The sequence below is a fragment of the Lepidochelys olivacea genome (assembly GCF_965140295.1).
Source record: "Lepidochelys olivacea isolate rLepOli2 genome assembly, chromosome: 3".
NCBI lineage: Eukaryota > Metazoa > Chordata > Testudines > Cheloniidae > Lepidochelys > Lepidochelys olivacea.
The window spans coordinates 196,384,932-196,411,650 of record NC_140413.1 but is presented as its reverse complement, the minus strand read 5'-3'; the positions used below and the strand labels follow the sequence as shown (position 1 = coordinate 196,411,650).

General features: G+C 40.4%; 1 protein-coding gene across 3 annotated transcripts in view; it reads right to left on the bottom strand.

Annotated features, from left to right (window-relative positions):
- Positions 1 to 668: 668 nt before the first annotated feature.
- PELI1 (pellino E3 ubiquitin protein ligase 1) overlaps positions 669 to 26,719 on the bottom strand; it is a 55,679-nt gene continuing 29,628 nt past the window's right edge. For all 3 annotated transcript variants that reach the window (XM_084623389.1, XM_084623390.1, XM_084623388.1), the window contains 6 exons: positions 16,110 to 16,254; positions 14,987 to 15,116; positions 12,030 to 12,131; positions 4,360 to 4,557; positions 4,064 to 4,252; positions 669 to 3,109 (listed from right to left, as the gene is read on the bottom strand). In XM_084623389.1, the coding sequence (XP_084479515.1) occupies positions 2,543 to 3,109; positions 4,064 to 4,252; positions 4,360 to 4,557; positions 12,030 to 12,131; positions 14,987 to 15,116; positions 16,110 to 16,180 (1,257 nt within the window). In that variant the 5' untranslated portion in view covers positions 16,181 to 16,254 and the 3' untranslated portion in view covers positions 669 to 2,542. The remainder of the gene's footprint in view (positions 3,110 to 4,063; positions 4,253 to 4,359; positions 4,558 to 12,029; positions 12,132 to 14,986; positions 15,117 to 16,109; positions 16,255 to 26,719) is intronic.

Sequence of the window (26,719 nt, the reverse complement as noted above, 5' to 3'; positions counted from 1 at the left end):
TACCTGTGTGTGTGTGCTGGAGGAGGCTTGAGGGCCTGGCTCAGCAGGACAGTATAAGGGAGCCCAGGCTGGTGCCCCAGGGGGCAGAAGAACCTGTCAGTTTTATTTTAAAAGCTGGTTTTGCTGTAATTAGGCTTTTACTTTTTACTCAGACCACATTGGGGGTAGCAGTCAGATATGCCCAAGGAGATGCAGAGGGAGGTATGCCTTTTTACCTCTGCCTGGATTTCCACTTTGGAGTCTGGGTGCAGTGCAGAGCTGTACCGCCCATATTGTCCTCCTCTGAATGAAGTGCCAAAGAGTGAAGATGGCGAGTAATCATCACTCTTTCTCATCCTTGCCAAAATTTGGAGGGAGATCTCCTCCACATGGAGGGAGGGAGGTGCTAGTCAAGCCATGAACATGCCAAATCTCAAACCCCTGATGGTCATCTCATCAGATTTCTCTGCTCTCAGTACAAGTGAAACTAACATGCTTAAAGTGAAGGAGATATTTTCTGAACAGTCATTTTTAAAAGTACCGTAACCTTTCCATCTTTGTTAAATCTTTTCCATATGAGCAGAAACAAATGCAACAGAGCAATAGGCAACTCTGTAATTTCTATTTTTGAAAAGTGTTTACTCATAGTTTGAATAAATTAATTTGAAAATAAAAATTAAACTACAGTATATAGAGTCTGAATATAAATGATTAGAACAACTACAATACAGGGATTCCTTGTTGCATAAGTCTCATTACTTAATGCATGAAACCGGAAAAATGTCAAAATCAATTATATTTCTTTGAAATGGTGTAACAGCAGTTACTTATACATGACAGCTACTTGAACTTATAATACAGGTTTCCTGACACATACATTTCCTGAGTGAACCAAACAATATATATACGTATCTTTTTAAAATGGAGAAAGAATTCTTGACAGTAAATAATTCATGACTTCTAAACACAATTCAGTTTGTTTTTATCAAGGAAAGTTCAGAACAGCTTTGTGATAGGATAAATTAAAGCTATGCTACAGAGTACGGGAATTTGCTACTATCAGTTTATACCGTACATATTTCCAATCCAAAGTAGAGAAACCAGTTTAAAAAGCTAGTTTAAAAAAAAGCTTACCTCAATCCTAAAAGGATTATTTGAATGTTTGTCACAAAGCATGGTGGATTAGCCTCAAATTCCATGTAATGCACTGGCCTTTTCAGGTAAGGGATTGGTGGTGGTGGCGGGGAGGGTGAAGGGGCAAAGAAAGAGGAGCATTTTGAGGGAGGGATATTGAAAGTGAGACTAAAAACGGACTTAATCAGCCATGGTGTGAGTAACTTTTCTACAAGCTTCCTCCACCTCAAGCGCCATGAATACAACTCAATCTCAATCGGAGCTCTTCCTGAGCACAGACTGCCAATTGTGCCAGTTTACATGATGGTTTGGGGATGTGGACAAACATCTTAGCTCCAAGGCTGCAATGTCTTCAATTGTCACCTAAATACATATTTGTACCCAGCTCTGTGGAGCTGAAAGGCAAAGTGTATGAAGCCAGTGTGCCATCTACCCACCCTGCATACAAATTAAGGGATTAGACTAAAAGCAGAATGAATAATTTTCTTTAAATTGAACACAGCTTTCTGGCTAATTCATGGCTTTTTTCTAACAGTGAAGAACAGATGAGTCTTGGCTGTTTTTTGTTGTTTAAATAAATAAAAAACCTCAAACATTGCTAATGGTAAATAAAAGATTAGTTAACAGGAGAAAAATCCTTAACCTAGTTTAAAATTGCATATTCAAAGAATCAGGTAAATGTTTTCCTGTGACCAGTTCTTTTATTATAGTCCTACCCAATGGACAGACATTTTAAAAAGTCCATCATAATTATCTTTTGTGAGTTTAAAGCATATTTTTACACCAATGTAATTTGCATTAATTTTGTTTAAAAAACATTCGGCTACTCTAAGAACTCAATAGTACTCTAGATTTTAAAAAGGTACTTCTACAGTTTTCTTCTAATCTTCCTCCATCAAGGACTATTCTATGCATCCAGTCAATGGATTTCACACACTACTACCATGCTCCTCCTCTATCAAAATGCCATAAGATAATTTCAATAATAAAGATAAATAGAAAAAGTTAATATACATGTTGCTATATTTTACAATGTTTGCATCCAAGCTGTAAACTAATGTCCTTTGAACTGACCACATTTACCCACAGTTATACACTGCCCCCCCCCCAAAAAGCAACTTTTAACACACCAAGGACATGTCATTCAAAAACATTAAATTGAAGGCATTGAATTTCACTATGCATAAATTCCCTCCCCTTCTCCAAAAGTAGACATTAAACAAAGTCAGGAACTTTCCCTTTCCTCCCCATAATCTCGTTGTTTCCAGGCTTTTCCTCATCTAGAAAGGGATTTAGCTGCTATAACAAAACAAAAAAATCTTCATTTTAATGCAAACTGTCAAAACCCAGAGAATATGAAATAGACAGTTTGTTTAAAATCAGAATTGCTTAGCTTATAAATTTAATGAAGTCCTGAGAGACACGCGTATTAGTCAAGAGGTCCTTGGAAAATAAGTCTGATGTAACCCTGTTCGCCAGCCAGCTGATGTGCACAGAACGGACAGGCTGCATGAAAAGTGTGAGTACCATGAGGAAGAGGAATTTGGGACCAATATGCAGTTGTTTTTTCTGAGCACACATGTCCACATGGGCTAAACGCATGAGTTGGAGGTCCTGCATCTACATAAAATCCAGCTTCACATCCAAGCCACAGAGGCACATAGGGGCCAACAGAGCGGCACATGGGACATTCTCTATCCTTCCCATCTCTTTCCTCTTTGTTTCCCCAGTTGTGATAGCCGTGTACGTGGCCACAGTTCAGATACACCCACGGTTGCTTTTCATCTACAACATCTTTCCTCTTCATACTAGGAAATGCTAATGTGTTAAACCCTACAGGGCACTGAGGCCTGGCGGCATTTATTTCTTGTCTTAGAGCTTCCAAGTGCTTCACCGTAGGAGTGCGTGAAAGGCCTTCGGCAGTTCGCCACAGCATCGTTGCTCCACACAGATCGATTAATGAGCCATCTTGGAGTTGGTTGGTTTCATTCTCAACCTGGGATGGAAATGCAGAGATCACAAAGTTACTCAAACTGGCTGTATAGATTTTGAAGAAAACAACTGTAAAACCTGGCTAGGGAGCTCCGGCCAAGAGTTTCAACTAGCAGTGATTTTGGGTGCTCAATCTGAGATCTGAAAGAGCTTGATATTTAGAGGGTAGGTGCTCAGAATTATTTGAAAATCAGGCACCTTTAACTATGTCTCAAGTTCAGGACCCTAAAACTGAAGCCACCAAAAGCACCCACATGCCTAATCATCATGAGCTCCTTCCTGATCATGCATCCAGCTAAGTCGATTAAAGAAAGAGCAATAGTTTGCCATGGGAGCAAGCAACATTAGTTTTAAGTTAGTAGTAGTGTATGCAAACACACACACACAATCAGCACACCATCTTTCCTAAACAAATGCACCACAACTTAAAACAAGTAAAACATCTGATTTAAAAAAATTTTTACTCAGGAAAAAAAGTCATATCAAGACAAGTCTGGTTTTATATCTCATGCATCTTTCTAGAGCAAGGTTTACATTACATTAACTCTGAAACATCCAAAGAACTGTGGGAATTCCCCTCCCCCACAAAATGAGAAAAATGTGAGTAAAGATGCAAGTGAAAAGGGAGGGTTAGGAAATAATTTTAAAAACTTTTAAAAAGCCCACATCATGATGTAGCAAAGCTTCCACTGCTCACAGACCAACATGCTAGACTGGGCTACTAAATTTAGCACAGCAGTGTAGACATACAATAAATGAATGATTTAGGGCCAGATTCTGCCAGTCTTACTCGGGTTGAGTAGCATCTTACTCCATGAGCAGTCACTAAAAACAGAGTAAGGCCCTATACTGTTTAAGTCAATCAAGCATACTCTGGCCCTTATGTAGCCCTAGGTACAGCCTTAAACAATGTATCTGTATCATATATGCAGCATAAAATGTTATTCACTACACTTACCATTTTTCCCCTCTGCTGAGCTGATCTGGTTTCACGGAGGCTGAACACATTTCCACACACAGATATCTCTCTCCATACCCCTGGTTTGGAGTCTTCAGTAAATCCATTGCGCGGATGCATAACAAGAACTCCATTTGTGGTTAACCCATCCATCTGTCCATCGGATGTCTTCCACTTGGCAGCTTTTTCCTATGAGGAATGACAAAGACAGAACTTCCATTCATCTGTTATTCTGAGGTATAAACTAGTTTAAATATAAGCCTGCACTGAGCTGGGACGAGAATGTGTCTCTTTACCCCAAGAAAGATGTTTTTCGATGAGTCAAATCCCGCAGCGTATATTCTTGCTGTAAAAGGAGGGTTCCGTTCACATATGATTCTGCAAGCAAACCTTGATATAGTGCTCTGTACGGACTGTGTATCTGAATTACTCTGACTTCCAGGAACAGTATCTGTCACTACGAAGTCTATAGGGCTTTCTGTTGACCGGCCAATCTGAGGAGGGAAAAACACACATGACTTAGAAGCTACAGTACAAAACATTTAAAACTTAAACATTTTAAAGTGGTCAAGAATAAACCATGACCTTTCAGAGACTAAAGACATTTTACCACCTGAGACTAACCCCCTCTGAACTGGTAAGTTATTCCACCTCTAATTTGATTGTAGCGTTGCTGTAGCCATACTGTCTCATAAAATGGGACCAGTGTAAGTAAAGTAAGATATCTTTTATTGGATCAGCTTCTGTTGGTGCAGACTACAAGATTTCGAGCTTCACAGAGTTCATCTTCAAGTCTAGGGAAGGTAACAGAAGTGGCTAACCCAAATACAAGTTGGGGCAGATTGTTAAGCATAACAGGTTCACACATGCTGTAGGAGACCTCTTAAAAAGTAGGAGGCAATTAAGAGTTGGCAGGCAGTGCAGTGTGTTACAAATTGTTGTAAAGCAGTCTCTCAGAGTCCATGGACTTTAGCATCTAGCAGAGTTATGCATTTAAGTTCCCAGGTTTGCCTTTTGAAGGTGTGCAGGTTTCCTTTGAGGATGAAGATTGAGAGGTCAGATATGAAGTGATTGCTTTATGAAAAGTGTTTGCCCACAGGTGATATGGTATTTTTGTCTTATTTTTCTGTTGGAGTTCATTTGAGAGCGTATCAATTGATTTTATGCACAGAATAGTCGAGGTACACCACAAGTTGCGATAAGATTCATGGGTTTTATATGTGCCAGACAGGTGCATTGTGGGTGATAATCAATCATTGTAGCAGTGGAGATGTGTCTGATGGTTTTGCATCTGTTGTCACTTTGAGTTGGTGTGTCCCGATTGGTGGGGAGCTAGCTACTGGATGAGCAAGACAAAGTTGGACAGTTGTTTGAAGGCCAGAAGCAGGGTTTGGGAAAGATTTCGTTAGGATGTGGTCCCCATCAAATATGGGTTATAACTGTTTGATGATACCCCATATGGATTCTAGTGTGGGGCTTTAGGGGAAACTAGGGGTAATACTTAGTCCTGCCTTGAGTGCACGGGCCTGGATCAGATGATCTCTTCAGGTCCCTTCCAGTTATATGGTTCTATGTGGTCAGTGGGTTCCCCTCCTTGTACTGAAGCAGGTTCTCCCAGGGTATTTTGGTGATCCTTTCCATGATGAAATCTACTTCTCCAGTGGAGTGCCCTTGTTAAGTGAAGGTTGCAAGTATGTTTAGGTGTGTATCCCAGACTTTGTCTGGAGCAAGTCCTGTATAGTGTGTGCCTGGCTGTAGATAGATTTCTTAATGTGTCTCGAATGGTTGCTGGATCCATGAAGGTAAGTGTGGTGATCCAGGGATTTCTTGTATATAGTCATATGTGGGGTTCCATTGTTGAAGCTGATCATGGTGTCCAGAAAGTTGATGCTACTGTGGGAGTGTTCTAGAAAGAGACTGATGGACGGGTGTCACACTTCAGGTGGCTGACTTTCTATCAATCAGGACCTTCCACAGAAACACAAGGGGCTCATTTCCCTTGTCTTCCTTCATAAAAGATCTTTACCTAAGCAGGTTTCTCACCTATATTCCATTTCCAGGTATTTCAACTTGTTGGTTGAAGGAACCATCTTTCTCAGCTTGCAAGAGCCTGCCCCTTGTGTCTGTCTAGTGATAGATACCAGACATGACTTCTGTCTTGCTTATGTCTTCCAAAGTTCAAGAGACAGGATGACCTCATGCTGTTTTCCCCTTCCTATGCAATTCCGATTCTCCTGTACATAAATGGGGCTTCCACTGTTTTGATTCCACCATACTTAATTTACATAGGAGACAGGTATATAGCTGTGGCATTGCCTCCTGTCTGGGAGAGACCTGTTACCCCTTTGTTTGGGCACAAACTGTAAAGCTGAATATCAGTGAGTACCCATAATTTCTTATATAGTGTTAATACATACACAGTAGAACCTCAGAGTTATGAGCACCTCGGGAATGGAGGTTGTTCGTAACTGTAAACAAAACGTTATGGTTGTTTTTTCAAAAGTTTACAACTGAACATTGGACTTAATACAGCTTTGAAACTTTACTATGCAGAAGAAAAATAAATGTATAGTTTACGTTTAACAATACTGTACTGTATTTGCTTTTTGTGTGTTTGCTCCTGCCTGTTTGTGTACTTCTAGTTCCAAATGAGATGTGTGATTGACTGGTCAGTTCGTAACTCTGGTGTTCATAACTGAAGTTTTACTCCATTTCACAATGACATTAATGACCAATGTGTTATTAAATTTCAAATATATTACATCACCTTTTAAATAAATATCATGACACTAGTGTGGGAGGTGTAGTGAGTAAGTCAGGCCGGATAAGAATTGCTGACACAGTAGTGAATCACAAATGGGCCCATGTCGCAATGGGTGATGGGAAATTTCTGAGGGCGTTTAGGTTATCTGTCCAGAAGATGAACACATCAGTGTATCTCAGGTATATCATTAGTTTCATGGCATATTATTCCAGAAATTCTTCTCTGAGGTGGTCCATGAAGAGGCTGGCATGCTGGGGAGTCATCCTAGAATTCATGGCTGCTCCCCTGGTTTGGACTAACATGTTTGTTGTTAAATGTGCAGTTGTGGGTGAGAAGGAAAAGGATGAGTTTGGCAAAGTGTTTAGGGTGGATTTTTGAGCGTTGTGCATTGTCTTCTAGGCATTTGAGGCAGGCAGCAATGCAATCATGGTGAGGGATGTTGGTGTACAGGGAGGTGACATTCACATGGCAGTGTGTGTGTGTTCTGGGGGGTCGTTAATGTCATGGAGTTACTGGAGGAAGTCTGTAGTGTCTTGGAGGAAGTTGGTTGTGTGTGTGTGTGGTGTGGTTTAAAGGCCGTTTCTATGAGTCCTGATACTTCTTCAGTAAGAGTTCTATGGCGAGATACGATGGGTCTGCCTGGGAAACATGTAGAATCTGGGGTGGTTTGTAGGGATGAAGTTGGAGAGTTTTTCTTGGAGTTGTTTGGGGAAGGATTTGATGGTAATTTTAAATTCCTGTACGAATTGTGGTGTGGCATCTTAGAATTCATTATAAAAAGTGGTGTTAGAGTTGTCTGTTGGCCATGATTAAAGACTACAATGGTATCCCCTTTGGTTGCAGGTTTGATCACTTTCTGGTGGCTGGATTTCAGATACTGTATTACTATCTTCTCAGCAGTAGAAAGATTGGGTGAACTGCAATATTTGTTGAGGATTTCAGAGTATCTTTTCCTGAAGCAACCAATCTAATGATTTAGTGTGTAGTTTCCTCCGCTGTGGGACATCCAGTCAGATTATTTCTTTTTCTTATCTTATTCGGTGGGGGATGTGATAGTTGTGGGTGGTGTCATCTTCACTGTGAAAGAATTCCTTGAGGCACAGTCAGCGGAAGAATTCTTCTAGTTCTCCACATGTTAGTGTGGCATCATGTTCTATGTTGGGGCAGAATTTAGTCCTTTAGAGAATGATACTTTAGTTTCAATTAGGTAGAGTCTGATAGGTTGAGGATGCTGAGGGGCTGTGTAGCATCCACGTGCTGGGACCTGCTGTCTTGGGTTCTCTGGAGTTGTTGTAGCTGTTCCTCTGTTGGATGGCTGTCAGCTTTTTCTTCATCATCATCATCTTGGGTTTTCTACATGATCTTCAGGTACGTTTCTTGGGGTTTTTTCCCCTTCCAGTGTGAGATTTTTGTTTTCATTTGAGATAGTCCCTTCTGGAGTATGTAAGGTGCAGGAGATGGTTCCTTGACGACCTCTAAAATTTTGTTTATTCAGGAGGCAGAAAGCAGCCAATAGAATAAAAAACTGTAGTGAAGTCAGATGTGCCAGAACTTCCCCCTGGGGGCAGTTGCATCCGAAAGGTGAGTCCCATTATCTAAGTCAGCAGATCAGCAGCTGCAATGTCAAAATAGTGGGAAAGTGATCCCTTTAATCATGGTGGGAGGGGAATGATTGAGCCCCTAATGGCTGCATGAACCCACCATATGTTCTAATTCTTGACACCAGGTTTAGGACCTATTGGAAATACAGATTAGAAAGAATACCTGGAACATGTGAGTTCGCCCTCCAGTTCTGATGGGGCATTGGAAAGCAGGGTCCTTCTTGTTAGGAGAGACAAGGTACAAGAAGCTTGCGTTTACAATGAAATCCCTGCCATAACAGAACAACATTTGGGGTGGGGGGGGGGGGGCGGGAGGGAATCTACCTTCAGTGCATTTGCTGACAAGGTAGTTCCCCCTCTTCTGGTTGCAAACAATTGGCTGAATTAGGTCTTCAGTGCAGACCTATTCAACACACCTGAGTATGGTGGGATTGCATGAAACTGACTATCCTGTCAAACAAGTCATTGGGTTTGTTACAATGCTTGAAGAGTTTAAAGGGAAGTTTTTACCCTATTGCATCCAGGATGTTCAGATAGCCAGATCCAAATGACTGGGGTGCTACTGAATTCGACAACTTGCTGCCTGAGCTCTCCTATTCCATACCCATTTATGGTACTGACAGACGACCCCTCTCTCCCAATTTTCATGGTATAGTGGATTACATTACTACAAAAGCGAGAGAAAGACTAGGCACTTGGGGGCAGTTTTTGGTGGGGAATGGAGGGGTTTGCTGTAGGGGATGTGGGGAGTCAATATATTTCTTCTATTGCATGTACTCTGCTTTCTAGGCAGGATAACCCATCAGTCCACATGGACTGCCACAGGTGATTTTAAAGAAGCCTGCCTGAAGAACATTTTTACAAAGATAGCTTATTTGTTCCCCCTCTTTAGATGACCTGTGGAATTACAGACCAAAAATCAGACTAACTTCAATACCAGAAAGATACTGAAACAAATGACTAAACAATCAATTTTCAAGCATCCAGAGGATCATAGGGTGATAAGTCATGCCAAATTGACCTCATTTCCTTCTCTGATAGGGTTACCGGCCTAGTGGAGGGGGGAGGTGTAGACATGATGTACCTTGATTTTAGTAAGGCTTTTTATAGTCCCAAATAACAAAGGAAATGTGGTCTAGGTCAGTGCTACTCAAGTGGTGGTCCGTGCACATTGGGAAAAAAAATTGCCGGTCCCCCACATCAGACAGCTTGAGAAGCACTGGTCTAGGTGAAGAATTATTATAAGGTACCTAGTTGGGGAAAGGAGAAAAAAAAATCACTTAGTATTTATCAGTGGTTCACTATCAAACTGGGAGGATGTATCTAGTGGGGTCCCGCACTAGTCAATATTTTCACTAATGATTTGGATAATGGAGTGGAGTATGCTTATAAAATCTGTGGACAGCACCACACTGGAAGGGATTGCAAGCCAGGATTAGAATTCAAAATGCCCTTGGAGAACTGATCTGAAATCATCAAGATGAAATTCAACAAACAAGTGCAACGAACTACAGTTTGGAAGGAAAATAATCAAATGCACAAATACAAAATGAGGAATAACTGGCTAGGCAGTAATACTGCAGAAAAGGATCTGGGGGTTACAGTGGATCAGAAATGGAATATAAATCAACAATGTGATGCAGTTACAAAAAAGCCTAATATTCTAGGAGGTATTAACAGGAATGCTATATCTAAGACACTGAAGATAATTGTTCCTCTCTACTCAGCACTGGTCAGACCTCAGCTGGAGTACCATGTCCAGTTTTGGGAACCACACTAAGATGTGAACTAACTAGAAAGAGTCCACAGGAGAGCAACAAAAATTATGAAGGATTTAGAAAACATGACCTGTGAGGAAAGGTTAAAAAACCAGGCATGTTTAGCCTGAGGAAAGACAAATGGAGAGGGAGCTGAGAATAGTCTTCAAACGTATTAAGAGCCGTTATAAAAAGGATGGGGGATCAGTTCTTCATGTGCACTGAAGGTAGGTCGAGAAGTAATGTGCTTAATCTGCAGCAGCAAGGGAAAGTTAGGAAGTTTTTTTCCTAATGTCTAGCCTAACTATAAAGATAGTTAAACACTGGAATAGAGTAGGAAGGTTGTAGAATCCCCGTCATTGGAAGTTTAAGAACAGGTTAGATAAACACCAGTCAGGTATTCTTGGTCCTGCCTCAGCACAAAGGGATGGACTAGATGACCTCTTGAGATCCCTTCCAGCCTTACATTTCTATGATTCTGTGTTGGGAATCATTAAGAAAGGGATAGATAAGACAGAAAATACCATGTTGCCTTTATATAAATCCATGGTATGCCCACATCTTGAATACTGCACACATGTCATCGCCCCATCTCAAAAAAAGATATACTGGACTTGGAAAAGGTTCAGAAAAGGTCAACAAAAATTATTAGGGTTATGGAACAGCTGCCATTTGAGGAGAGATTAATAAGATTGGGACTTTTCAGCTTGGAAAAAAGAACATAAGGGAATATGATAGAGGTCTATGAAATCATGACTGGTGTGGAGAAAGTAAATAAGGAAATGTTATTTACTCCTCCTAACACAAGAACAAGCGGCCAAATGAAATTAATAGACAGCAGATTTAAAACAAACAAAAGGAAGTACTTTTTCACACAACGCAGTCAACCTGTGGAACTCTTTGCCATAGGATGTTGTGAAGGCCAAGACAAAAACAGGGTTCGAAAAAGAACCCGATAAAGTCCATGGAGGATAGATCCATCAATAGCTATTAGCCAGGATGGGCAAGGATGGTGTCCCTCACCTGTGTTTGCTAGAAGTTGGGAATGGACAAGAGGGGATGGATCACTAGATGATTGCCTGTTCTGTTCATTCCCTCTGGCACACCTGGCATTGGCCACTGTCAGAAGATAGGATACTGGGCTGGATGGACCTTTGGTCTGACCCAGTATGACTGTTCTTATGTTAAAAAAACCCTGTTTTGGTAGCTCAGTCATGGCAAATTAGTTTAACTTCAACACAGAATTCAATCACTGGAGAGAAGGAACAAACCCTCATTTTTAAAAACAGAACCCTTTCCTTTTGAGGAAAGCTGTAAGATATTAAAAGTATGCTGTGGGCCCAATTCTGTTTGAATACGCAGACTCCACTGAAGGCAATGGAATGACTTCGGATTTACAGTGGTGTATCAGAAGTGGGCCCTACATGCCAACATTTCACAGTACAGAACTCACTCAAATATTATTAGACTTTCTTGAAAAAGTTTGTGCTGTTTTTTCAGAGCACAAAATAGTTATTGGTCCAACTAGTCACACTTGCATTTCCACTGCACCTACTAGTGACTGATTCTCAAAGCACTTTGTAAGCAAGATCTTAGCTTCAAGCTCCCCCTGTGAGACAGTTATCCCTTAGTCTCCATTTTACAGAAGACAGATGAGTGAAGTGACTGGCCACAGCCATAAAGGATGTCTGTGGCAGAATGAAGAGTAGAACCCTGCTCCTTGTCCTGGCGGATTAGTCACAAAAACGTTTTACCTTCAAACACCGAAAAAAATTTGAGCGAGAGCACGTCTTGTGCCATTTTCTTATAATAAGAAAAATATATACTGCACATGCTTTACATACCTGAAACATATCAGTGTTGCTGTCATGTGTATATTCAACCACCACCGTCTGGGCCCGAGACAAGGTATACGATATGCTATGTTGGTCCTTGTTGCTTATTGCCTATAGAAAATTAAAATATATATTAAAAATAAAGAATATCTGAGCATCACAAATGAAAACAAACACTAGTCAATTGACAAAGAGGAACAACCCAAGTAGACTTATAGTAGTTAGACTGATAAGTCAATGCTCATGTTATTTTGTAAGTTAAAAGATCGCAAGAAAAAGGCACAAAAATTGTGGCTTCGCTGTAGACAGATACTGATTTTAAACATGACACACAGTACACCGTCTGAGTCTTAATTTAATGGTCTTAATTTAATTTTTTAGCAATCTAGAGGTTTTGCATTTTAAAAAGCAATCAAGGATATCTTGGTAAAAACCACAGCACTCAGATTTCCCAGACCTGGCACCCTAGAAAGAATGTGAGTGGAGTACAGTAAGCATCAGTGTGCATTCCATGAGCTGTGCTAAGTCCATGAGAGTTGTATATGGCCCCCAAACTAGAAAATTCAGTGTTTTACTATCACCTGCAACCCACTTAGTTATTTCAAATACAGCTTTGAAATAATTTCAAATTCAGCTTTGGAACAAAGAGGTGATATTTATCCAAGCTATGATAAAAAGTGTGAAGTAATCAATATGAGACGTTAGGTAAATGCTCTCCTCACTACATGGCTATGCAAGACACCAACATCTAGAGCTCTGGGGGAGACTGAAGCCACCTCTTACAGGGATATGTACAGACATAAGTGTGGAAGGAGCTTTCCCTGTTTAATTCCTCCTCTCAATAGCTGCTGACAGTTGCAGTCCTTGCATGCTCCCGGTTAACACAGTTACAAGTGGTGGGGCTGTGATCCTCCTCCTCCACCGCATCTAGTGGAGTTAGCCAACTGTGGAAGAAAGTACATGCTACCCACTCCCCATAAGGAGGTGCTGCCCCAGCAGATTAGAAATTCTGCAACACCTTGTAGAGATAGTAAGTAAGCTATGTAGCTTACAACAAACATTAAGGGCCAGACTATGCCAGGCTCTTGTGTAGGGGCATGGAAGGTGGGGAGTGAGGGTTCAAAGGACTCTCTTTACCATGTACTCTCCCCCATTCAAGTTCCAGACACAATCACGGCAATCTGGGAAGTGCAAGTCTGCTCCCTTCTAGCAGCCCTGGAGGAACAATCCACAACAGAGCATGGCACACTGCGAACACGCCTCCTGCACATCTACAGAGCTCTGGAAGGGGCAGTGCCTTCTGAGTCCCAACCCCTCCAGAATTTCCCCTGGCTGCTGCAGCTTGGCACTGCCCTCATTGGTGGGCTGGATACAAACTCTATGCTCAGGTCTAGGAATATAGCCAGCCTTCTGTTGTGCTTGATGACTGCACAAACTCACAGGTGCAAATTTGCTAAAGGTGTGTCACTGTTCATACACCAGAGTTAAAAAATAAAATAACGCAGGACTGATCCAGAAAGACCCAACTGGTCCCTTCACCACACTGAAACAAGACACGTGTTATGTGACAGACACATTAGTCATGACTAGTGTTGGACACACTTTGGCCTAGATACAAAAGATGCGAAGAATGATTAAGCATGGCAAAGGCTAAAAATACTAGCATTGCATTTGTAAAACCTCCACATCCTGACCTTTTGCAACAGCAAAGGAGGGGTGAGAGGCGTGGATTTTATTTTAACAGCCCTTTTATACACTGTGATATCATGGGGTGATTAGTAAGCTACCTGGACAAAAAGCAGTAAGTGCTGCTAGCAAAGCAAAGGAAATGGAAATTTACTCAACACAGGATGCAAGATATCTAGCAAAATACATTAAACTTTCAGTTTGTCAGCCAGGGTTTTGGAGGTTTGTGCCATTTTTGACTTGCAAAACAATGGCTAGTTGTCTATAACTGAACAAGTAGGTCTTCATAGTCTGCTTGTGAATGAAGTACTTGTGAGGCTGGAGAAATAGTGAACTCAATAGGAGCTGTGAGCACATCAACTGGATTACAGCATCAGAACCAAACCCCTCTTCTATACTTCTCCCAAATTAAAAAAGCACCCAGCTATTTTATGTAATTCCCTGAGCTAAAGGTGTATAAACTGGTACTCCCTATTGTCAGAGCATTTAGAGATACTAACAGAGTCAGATCCTATAGCCCTTACACATAAGAGTGGGACCACATTGGCTCCACTGTGTTTAGTCATAGGCCTGAATCTGAAACCTGCCGAGTACCTCCTGTCAGGCTGCTAAGCATCTTCAGTTCCCATAGATTTCAGCGGGAGCAGTGGGCACTCGGCAGCTCGCTGAAAATATTCGGCATTTGGCACGATTGGTTCCAGTGCAAGTGCGCATGGAGCCCAGACACAGTAGTTATCACCTTTTACACTTTAAGCTTCATCAGTGCTCCTTCCTAGGTTTAAAACCTTCCCCGCTCTTCCTCCTAGGGAGGATCTGACACTTGATTTTAAGCCCCTTGCAACACTTTTTGTGAAACAGCTCCTTTCACCCCTTCCCCATCTGTGGCTGACCACCACCACCAGTGGACTGAGTAGCAGGTGTATTCGAAGTGCACAGCTCCAGACGAAGCACAGACCTATCTCTAGTTAGATAGACTGAGAAAACAGGAAATCTGAAGTACACCTTGGTAGCATGTTCTGGAGGAAAAACAATATGACCAGCTTAACTCTTAGTAGTTATTTGTGTTATGTGGTGAGGACTGGGCACTGGATTTGTGTTAAATGGTTTCTTTTTCAGTAGGTGAAAGGCACCAACGGGACAGACACCTCCCAACCATTTCCCACACAGAGCCTGATGCGTCCAATACCAGTTTTACATCTGGGTAATTACACTGAGCTCAGTAGATGTACACTGGTGTCAAAGAGCAGACTCTGGCCTACAACTAAAACTGTCAAACTTACCTTTGCTGCTTGAGGAGTGCAGGCAATATGCACGGTGCTGGGTTTCACCCCATTTGCCTTGGGTCTTTTAAATAAAGCAAACCTACTTTTCCTTCTTCCTCGATCTCCATTTGGCAGAGAGCCATTATACCTGTGAAAAAAAGCCATTATGCAGATAAAATATATGAAGAAATAATGGTTTTTAAATTAATTTGGACCAACTGCTAAACAAGTATTGTGTTGTAATCTAAAAACCAAGTTTCACTGTAAACAATCTTTGTGGTAAATAACGTATTATGAAAAAAGAAGCCGCTAGACAGCTGCACAGGACTATAAGCTTGAGAATAGATGAATATGGTATACAGACATCTCTCTGGGTGTACAGAATTAAATGGTGCAGTCAGAAAAACAGATGGAGAAAACCATGTGTGCACGTTTAGGGCCCAATCCTGCTCACACCAACATCAAAGGGAGCAGGAGCAGGCCCTAAGCTGGTAAATGTGTAAGATTTATTGTTACAAGTAGCATTATCGTCAATTTGCTTGTATAACAGAAGGACGACTCCTATGAGTAACACTTACTGCAAAAGGACTATTTTTTCCAGAGAAGATCTCAGATAAATAACAAACACCCCTTTCCTCTAATTAGGGCTTACTTCGACTAGGAGAAAAGATGTTTTTTACAAAGTATGTTTGTTAACATGTTTTAACACCCTACTGTAGACAGGAGCAGCCCCCACAGATCACATTGTACTGTAACACATTGGCTGATCAATTTGCCTAGTCTGCACTAGGATTCTAAAATACATTAGCTAGCGTGCTTTTAATAAAACCTTGTTTATCCTAGTCTAGACAAGACTTTAAAAAGGAGGATTTCCTTCTATGTTATCAAAGATCCTGTCTTTCCAGCCACAGACTGGGATCTCTGAAGAGGTCATTAGTATGCTGGGTGTTTAATACCACATAGCTTGCCTGGCCTGGAAAGCAAGAGAATGGAGCTAGAAATCAAACCCAGGTCTTCCACACAACAGTTCAAAGCCCTATCAAAGCCTCATGTGATTGGCTCACTTTTCATTGCAGAGGCACTGCAGTAATCTAACATTTGACCTCACTGCTATGCACTCATTTCTAACCAAGACACTTACCCTAATACAATCAGTTCACCATATTTTACTGGTGTTTTAGATGGATGATTTTCTTGATCAGGAGAAAACATGAGCTTAGTTAGTGACTTCTTCTCAAATTCCAGTTCTCTGATCAAGAGCCTTGGCAGACTTTTTTCATTATTTCCTGTAAAATAAAGGTAAAACAAATTAGCAAGATGCCAAAGAAATTAGTTACTGTCTGCAAATCAGCTATACACAATGGCTTAAGTGAGCCTGCACATCCAGCATAACCATATACTGTTCCACATGTCTATCTTTTGGTCTGCCAGACCTGCTGCAGTAGTGGAATCATTTCATATACACTGTTTTCCCATGTTTCAGTTGGTCTTGAATAACTGCTTCTGCCATGTATATAAAAGAGCGTACACAATTCCAGTTACTTGAAGGCAGTCTAACTCCTGGAATCACCAAAATATAGCCTAGAAAGAGGCTAATTTAAGTGTGGTGATAGGGTTTAATGTTGCCATGGCAGAATGAATCTGCAATAGAGCTTTCATTTACCCTTCCTGATTATTTAACATAAGTGATGTAGAACTGCACTAGATATGCTTGGTGATGCTTTAGGGTAGACCCTCAAGACGGGAGGTTGCCTAGTAAGAAGACTAGAATGAAGAATATATTTTCTGATCATTAATTGTCCATGAGCACATAAGTTTTATCAAATATATTTGTGTTCAAAATTATTTGCTGAATAATAATTCTTGTGCTGTTGAGTGTGAGCAGTTAAGTGCAAGTATGTGATACTACAGTAAGTTTTGACTGGACACAGAGGTCACATGGTATTGCTTCTGTCTCCAGACAGGATGAGTTTAATTCTTAGAACCTGACTTTTAGTGTAAATACCCGTGATTAAAGTTTCACAACGGTTTTACCACAGATTCTCTAAAATTACCTTAAAATTTGTTGTTTGTTTTTTTTTAAATTTCCCTTCCAGTAAATTTATTCACTAGAGCTACTTCTGGACAGAACACACAGGGGATATGAATGCAGACACAGTGAACAGCCTGTTATTTGCAGAAAAAGCCCTGAATTATTCCCCCCCATCTGTTAATGAGAATAATTTCCGGTAGTACAGCTATACTCATACTGCTAAGGAAACAGACAGGTTAAGTGACTTGCCCCTTAGAGACTGAGTAACAGAAGAAGGATCTGAACTCAAGAGTTCCACATACTAAACTCAATCCACTAATCAAGGATAGCTCAGCTCAACTCACGCACTTGATGTAGGCGTTTGTGCAGGTAACAACCTTTATCTTCCCATCCCAACAAAACAACTTACGGTTAATAATCAATAAAATAAATGATTAATTATTTGTATTACTGTAGCACATGGGAGCCTTGGTACTTGCACAGAACTTCACATGTTTAAAAGCTCCTTACAAACCCTAAATCAATCCTCACATGCCTGAGACAGGGAACCGTTATCTGCATTTAACAGATGGGGAAACTCTGGCACAGTGGATTAAATGACCTGCACAAAGCCATTCAGCAAGTCAGCAGCACAGCTTGGTGTAGAACCCAGGTGTTCTGGTTCACGGTCCCATGTTCCAACCACTAGACCACACTGTCTAGGGTGACCCAGGTGAGACCTTAAATCTTTCACTTGAAAAACTACAAAGGAAGGCAAAAAACTTGTGACAGAATATTTAATCTGAAACACAGGGTGAAAAAATGACCCAAAGTAGAACGTACGTACATAGTAGCGACAAAGCCAGCTAAATTAAAGACTTGTTTGAACGCTCACAGTAGCTGTTTAGTCTCTCTTGCAAAATACCATGAACCCTGAATGGGAGTCAGGTGTTCAGCACTTAAGTGATGCTCAGCAATGCAGGATTGGGCCCTAACGAAACAAAGCTTTGAGTGCCTTTCACAGCTTACTGGCAAATATTTAGATGCTCTTGATATTAAGCCCAATTAACCTAGTCCCACAAGTCACCTGTTGATATGTGTCATAAATTATGTTACAGGTAATTCTCACATTTGGGATTGAGAGATTATCCAGTACTTATTTATTCTGGGGGTGGGGGTGAGGAGTCAAATTAAAGTCAGTCCATTTTCAGTCCATATACAAATAATGGATTTAAAACCTTACCTTAATGTTTTCAATTACTTGATTTTTGCCTGCACACAGCCCAGTAACATAAGGTCATATCTAGTAACATACTGAACGAGTCAATCGTCCAATTATGGGAGACCAAAGAATTTAGGGCAAAACATTTCAAACGTAAGTGCTTAAGTAATTTGCACCACCAGCAGCTCTCATTAGCTTCAACTGGAGCTACAGATGCTCAGCACCTTTTGAAAATCAGGGCACTTATTTAGGAGCCTAAGCATCGATTTAGGAGCTCATTTTAGGCACTTAGGTTTGAGACTACTGGCCATGACTCCTTAGGAATTCACATGCAATGAAGTCACAATCCAGAAAGAAAACCTGCCTGCTGGTTTGATGATCAAAGTTAGTACAGGCAGGCACGTGGGGAGTGTTTAATTGTTATTATCTCAAAAGATTAAAAGGGAAGGTTTTTTTTTAAATAACCTACAAGTTTAGGGCTCAGTCCTGAACCCCTTACTCACTGAAGAATATTTACATAAACATCACATCAACAGGCCACATCACCAGCCCCCCACACCGCCCACGGTGAACTGAGTCCAGGAATTCAAGAGCCAACACCATGGAGACACTCTGCCTGCACAGGTTTCAGAGTGGTAGCCGTATTAGTCTATATCAGCAAAAAGAAAGTACTCCTCGTTCTTTGTGCCTACACACCAGCTCTGCTCCCCAGTGGGATTGCCCTTACACCCTGGCAGCGCAGTTCTGCTGGAGACAAACTACCAAGGACTTCTTGGGGCCACATCTTCCCCTGTGATGGAGCTCATTAGCAAGATACAGCCTAGGCACGGAGAGCCTGTAGGTTTGGGCCTGTATTGGGTGTCTTGAAGCACATGGGCCTGGAACAGCCTGTCACCATCTTTATTAGCCATAACTGCAACAGCATTTCCTGTTTTGCTTTCTCTAGTGTTTCTCCATGCAAGTACACTGAAGCATTGCTCAATATAAAATGGATTTACCTCCATGTTGGTCTGGGCAAAAGCATGTTACAAGCAACTATTCATCGCCTTTAAATGTCAAAAACGACACCCCTATATTTCTAGTCCTCTCTTTAATGACTAACCCATTTATAAAATGTAGATAGGAAGAACAGAGGCTGCGGAAGAGATCAAAGTTCAGTCTTCTCTGCATACTGCCACTTTTGCCTTAGCCATCATATTTTATAGTCAGCACTTTGCTTTTTCCTCTTCTGAAATGTACATTGGATGTCCTTAAAATCTTGACATTTGCCGCTCAGTCATTTAACTACCATGGAATCTGCAATACTGTCCATTAGGGAATACTATTAGACCGGTAAATAAAATGGTGTGGTAAGAAAGATTTTTCTGTGCCTTGCTTACTTGTAAGAGTACTGAGCAGTATACTTAAAGCTGCCTCATGCTGGCAGGGCCAGAGGATATAGGAAAAGATCTGAGAGATAGCAGTTTTGATTTTGGTGTGAAAAGGTCTGGAATGTTCTCCCCTTGCTATTTTTCAGGTAAAAATTTGTTCTGTGGAGAGCCCTGGAAAAATGCAGCTGCCAGCCCCAAAGTCAGGTTCTGACCTTCTGCCTCTCACTAGCTGTAATGGGAATTACACATGCACGTTCAGAGGAGAATAAACCTCTTTAAAGAATTACATAAACAGACGGCCAAGCAACCTCATTCTGGAGAAGAGGACTACAGAACAGAGACCATAGAGACTCTTACCATTGACCAAAACAGTGGATCACGTTTCATGTTAAACACCAATTCAGCCAGGACAACAGCCTCTTTTGATGCACCACTTCAGACTTCTAAAGAGAGTTATCTTTTAACTTGGAAACCACAATACAAAAAGATTTTGTTCACACCTAAATCTAAAACACACCCTAATTAATTTTTGTTAAGCTAAGAGGAATCCAAACCAAACTCATTTTGGGGGGATACAACCACATTAAGATCTTATTCCCCTAGGAGAAAATTCAAGAATTACAAAACCAATTATTGTGATCATGGGAACAACTGTTCCTCCACTGCCAGAGGAAGGCAGTAATTTGCATGAACGTTTTTGAACTAAAATTCTCCAGCTTTTTATGCTAAATGCAAGCATATAAGATTTTGTCAATTGCACATGGAAGGCCTGATTTTCAGAAGTACTAAACACCAACAACTCCAAACTCAAGTACCTACAAAACTCAGGCCCTCAGTGACAAATTCAGAGGTGGCATACATGTTGACATATGTTACACATGGGTAAGTCAGTGTAAGCGGGTGTAACACATGCTAAGGAATCCAAGGGGGAGGCCTTCAGCCTCCTCATGTACCTTCTCACTGCCCTTGTTAGTTGCATTTCTTGTGACACTATCCCCTTGATATGTAATTACTCCCAATTTTTTGAAATGATACACCATTTATGTCAGCTCTGAACATGTCCCCTCCCCACCCTGTTTGCAATGAAACCTGGGCATGCTCTACAATGGAATTTCAGCCGTACTGGTTTAAGCCCTTACAGTCCTCTAGCACGATTCACACTAGTGCAAGTCATTTCTACACTGGGGGTTTGCACCAATGGCTGAAAAGTACAGACAAAGCCTTTGTCAGGTTCGTCTTTGTTTTTAGTGTTATAGACAATCATGTTTTCTTAAAATCATTTATGACTTTTAAAAAGAATCCTTTACCCAGACCTTTTGTGGACTCCCCACCAAGAACTGCAAGAACCTTAATCAAGTTTAAATAAAAAGTCTCCCAATGAAATTTCTAAGTAGTCTTACTGGAATTTCACAAAATTGAAAATTACACTCAATATTATATTATAGGGTCTTCTAGGAAAGTGGTGGAGGCCTATTTGCATCAATCATTTAGAACTGGACAAAGTACTTAAGGATTCACTGTAGGAAACCCTCCTGATCTGGCAGAATAGACTGGATTTATTTAAATAAGCCTTTTCTTTCTCAATTCCCTGTATTTCTGTGATCAGTAATAATGTGCCTTTTTAATCTTTCATAAGACAAGAAAGTCTTTAAGAGTCAAACAAGGTTAATGCAAGATTATAGAAATACAATTCAGCAGTCTCCTTGAAATCTCACATCTAAAAGATCAATTATCCTGGCACAATGGTAGTCAAGATCTTCAGCACAAGCAGCTGAAAACTCAGTAGTTATCAGATCTCCTGCCCCTAGAACCTTGTCAGTAATTTTTCCATGTCAAGGAAACTTTCTTCAGTTTTACCATCTAGAACAGTTCAATAAGGAACTGAAAGCAATTTTTTATTTTCTAAGCTTGTAAAGGTTCTTGTGAGGTGATCCAGCCTCTCAGACTCCCAACAACTAATCAGACTAGAGAGAATGTTATGAAGCTTTCCTAGCTGAACACCCTTCTCAAAGTCTATTGTTTCCTCCTTTGAAAAGGAGGCATTGTCAGACATGCCATACACAGCTCTTAGGCCAGTGGTTCTCAACTAGGATACATGTACCACTGGGAGTATGCAGAGGTTTTCCAAGGGATACAACAACTGATCTAAATATTTGCCTAGTTTTACAACAGCTTACATAGAAAGAACTAGCAAAGTCAGTACAAACTAAAATTTCACACAATGACTTGTTTATACTGCTCTATATACACTATACAGTGAAATATAAGTACAATATTTATATTCCAATTGATTTTACAATTATAGGGCAAAAGAAAGCAAGCAATTTTTCAGTAATAGTGTGCTGTGAGACTTGTATTTTTATGTCCAATTTTGTTAGCAAGATGTTTTAAAGTGAGGTGAAATTTGGGGGTAGGCAAGAGGAAGGGGGGGGGTACAGTAGACTGAGAAGGTTGAGAGCCACTGTCTTAGGGGACAGAACCCACTAGCCCAGCCAATCTACCAGTTGAAGAATTTACATGAAAGCTAACAATTTATAACGCAGTAGTACCTAATGGCTGGTTCAACCCCATTGTGTTAGATATTGTACAGACATCAAGCGAGTTTAAAATTCTTCGTGTCTTCCTCATCAGCCATGCTCCTTCCTCAATTGCAGAACTTTGATCTCAAACAAATACAATTTTTACTCCAAAAACAAAAGCCTTGTCCATTTACATTTTTGGAAGTTCAGAAGGGAAGACGACTTGACAACTCAGAGTACTGGGAACAGGTCTTCACCTCAAGATCATTGCTTCAGATATAGCAAAGGGGCCAAATCTTGCATACTCCTATGCATGTGAGTAGTTCTATTAAACTCTATGTGATTATTCATATAAGCAAAGTGACTCATGCATAAGTATTAGCAAGGCTCGCAGTGGCTGAAAACCATTATTCTATGGCTGTTTGGTGATTTACATGTAATGAGCTGGTGATCTCAGTCAGCTCCTAAAGGACAGCTGTTACTACCACAAAAGATACCATCATAATGGACACTAATTTGCATCCTTATTGGCAGTCTCAGCAGAAAAACCTAACTACTGAACAGTCATGGTGAATGGAGGATACTTTCACCCTTAGAACTGGTTCCTCCAGAGCAGGGAAGAGTCAGGAGGGTTGGGTAGTTTTCACTGTTGCTGTCCAGGGTGTATGCATTTTGTGGAAAGATTGAGGACCTCATGTCCACAAAGCTGTCAAACGGATCAAACTCAAAAACAGAATATTTTTAAATGCAGTCTAGAAAAGAAAGCAACTTTCCTAAGAGTTCTCTACCCTCCCCTTCTTTACATCTTCATCTCAATCATGGAAACGTTTGTCTCTTGCTGTGACAGGCAGAGAGAGAGTCCGATTTTAATATGCAATGTTGTTGTAGCTGTATTGGTCCCACGATATTGGAGACAAGGTAGCTTTTATTAGACCAACTTTTCTTGGAGAGAGAGAACTTCTGTTGGTGTTCAGAAGTTAGTCTGATAAAAAATCTTACCTCACCCACTTTGTCCCCATAGATTTTTGGGTATACTTAGGCTAAGGGATAGGGGGAAAGGTTATTTCCACATCTCTTCTGTTAATTAAACAATAGAGGCACTTAGGAATACTTCAAACCACATAAAGGACCAACACACTTGTATCAAACCATATGTTGTGGGAGCAAGCAATATATATGCAAGAAGCAAACACCAATGGAAACCTGCAACAACTTCACTGACTACATTTATACTGAAAGCAGAATTTGGCTGTAATGTAAGTGATAGAACAAATGCTTTCATGCTTTGAAGGGGACCTGGCTGAAGTTTGCCAAATTTGACAAAGCTTTTATTTGAAAATTCAGAGGGAAAAAGCACAACCAAGTGCTGAGGTTTTTCTACCAGTTGTACTTCCATGTCCGGTTCTCAGCCACATGATTATCGCAGTATTTTCTGATCAAATGGGACCACGTATACATTAGTCTTTCCTGTGGCTGCTATTAAGTCTATAGACCCTGCCTGGGATTTTTTGGTTTATTCTGACACCAGAGGGAGAACTGATTGGTGCACAGCACCTTGAGGAGTTAATTAATGAAGTCTACTGAACTGCTAACTCAAAACTCAGCTTTACAAAATGCAAATTAAACTGTCAGCATCTTAACAGTTAACATGCGGGGGGGGGGGGGGGGAGATGGCGAGTTCAATGAGCCTAAGTAGAGATTCATTAAATACTCTGCTGTGAGCTAAAAATACTAGAATAAAAGTCTCTTTGTAGTAAATTACCATCATTTTCTAAACACAGAGCTAGCATTATGGGCTGTTAGCAACTGTAGTTCATGCCAGACTAGCCTTTTCTAAAATGCTGCAATTAAAAAAAACCACCACACACAATATATTCATTGACAGAGGTCTCTTTTAAAAATAAAAATATGCTGATTCAGAAGCAAAAGCAGAAAGTTTTAACTGATGTCACTCAGCTTTGCAGTATTTTCCTCTTCGTGTTCTACCTACAAGCTCTAAATCTTTATTTCTACTCACTAAAGACGAAAAAGCACCACAGACCTTGCAATTGACAAGCCCAATAAATTCTGTATCATGTTAGGTGTCAGAGTAGCAGCCGTGTTAGTCTGTAGCCACAAAAAGAAAAGGAGGACTTGTGGCACCTTGGAGACTAACCAATTTATTTGAGCATAAGCTTTCGTGAGCTACAGCCATTGAGCTGTAGCTCACGAAAGCTTATGCTCAAATAAATTGGTTAGTCCCCAAGGTGCCACAAGTCCTCCTTTTCTTTTTGAAAATGTTAATTCTGTATCTGGAAACCATTCAGCTCTTACTTATCCCGTTCCTCTCATTTATTTAGAGCAGGACAACAGGACAGTCAATCAGTTTAGGTATCCTGGTTCATTTACAAGCACCAAACCCAGTTAAATTGAAATTTAACTGGTGAATTATACACTTACCAGTCTGATTCTATTCTATCACAATGGTGACAATTACACTGAAACTAATGAAGTTTCACTAATGTAAAATATATCAAGTTAATATACTACGTTTTAGTAAACAAAATTACTCTGTCCCAAAATACAAAGGGTCTTATAATAAAGGGAATTCCATGTTAAGTGATGACTAAAAACCCCACAATTAGGCCCCAATTTTGCAAACAAAACACTTACACACGTGCTTAACTTTAAATTCATGGGAAGTCCCAAAATTTGTAGGATCAGGACTCCACATTTTCCCAGTAATTCTTATGAAGGAGTCCAATATAGTGTTTGCTCTCATGTCATCCCTAATCACTGATGCAGCAGCCCTGTTTTCTGGATTTAAAAGCAACTGGCTGTTTCTCTTCTGCCCATGTACCTCGATTAAGATTCCAATGTGTTTTTTTCCTATGCTACCATTGGCCTTTTTTCAGCAAAAAGACATTTTTAATGTGAAGTCTAGGAGGAAGAGAGGCAGAGAAAGTGGTAAGCAAGTCTAGTGAGATGAAAAATTTAATTTCCCACAGACTACCTGCCTTCCTGATGGACGGGAAAAGCCCATCAGTCTATTTGCCGGATCCAATGAGTGGGTTGGAGAGGAGGGAGGTGTGTGTGGTATAACTTCCTATTATACACACATGAAAAGACTAGATCACGCTACTGAGATTGTCAGACTATATTTATTGTAGAAGGCACAATGCCATCTAGGATACCATGCGTTCATTTAAAAAAAATGAAATCCAGTTTTTGACAGACTTATCTTTTCATCTGATGCTTTGCTTCATGAAGATGATAGTTTGCTTTATATCATGAACCTGATCATGAAAGTCAATAGTGTTAACTCCTGATCTACACTGGTGTAAGTGACAGAAGAATCAGGCCCCTAGACTACAAAGTTTTTTGAGGCAGCGACAAAGTCTGTGAAGCACAATGCCCATCCGGGATAGTATAAAAGCAATAGCGTATATTAAGCTTAAATACATTATATATTTCCTGCTCAAATCTTTTTCCAGAAAGCTTAAACTGATATCACCACTGTCTTTACTTAAGTAATTACGGCACTCAAAAAGTACATAACAAATATTATCCTCTGGTGTATGCATTTATTAGGCCTACAGTTTATTTTCAATGCTTTTCTCTTTCCTCCAAATGAAAAATGCATTTCCATATACACGCTGAATTTTAGTTTCTGTGGGTTTTGTATTGCATTTGGCTTTAAAGTTATATTCTGCTTTACACTTGAGGCTGATACTGTCCTTAACTCACACACCTTTGTACTGGGCAATTAGGGAGTAAAGATGGGGGTGACATCATTGGTAGCATGATTTTACTGTTCTAAAGGAAGAATATTTCCTTCTTCTCTCTGTGGAAATGTTGATTTTCTTTTTAATACTTAAAATAGCTCCGCAGTTTGGTGTACACCTTTTTAAGGTCAATGACAGTTTTTTTCCTTCAAATAATTAATCCCCTTTCTCAAAGTCTGTGCTTCCCCTCAAGGCCCTAAAAAGGCTTAATCATCCATTGTACACACAGGAGGGATTTCAGTTTTATTTTCAAACATTTTAATATTAGTAACCTAATAAAAAAAATCACAAGGCCAAACTTAGGCAGCGTGTAATCTTTTCTACACAGGCCACGAGCATAACATATGATATTCGCAAGGTATGTCCGTTTCTGTGCCCTGAGACTCTTTACTACAATCTCATTTATTAGAGTAGCAAACCTAAAATATCTTCGGTAAAACAGATTTATTAGTAGATTGTTAGCCTTGAAACTATGGTACAAATGGTCAAACCACAAACAAAGGCTCCAAACCTGCAAACACAAAGACAAGTAACTTTACACAGAAGAGTAAACTTATTGCCTTGGTCTTGATCAGAACATCTGACTTTCTCCAGTTTAAACATTAATTTCCATTGAGTTGACAAATCTCTGCTGTAGCCCCACAATTTGTTCCATTTGCATAAATGCATCTGAAGATGCATCAGTGTCTTTGGGTACGTCTACACTGCACTAAGAGACCCACCACCTGAGTTAGATGACTTGGACTCGCCGTGCGCAGGCTATAGGGTTACAAATTCCAGTGTAGACATTAGGGCTCTGAGACCCTTCCCCGTTGGGGCTGCAGGTTGTTTTATTGCAGCGTAGACATTCCCTTTGAGACTTCAG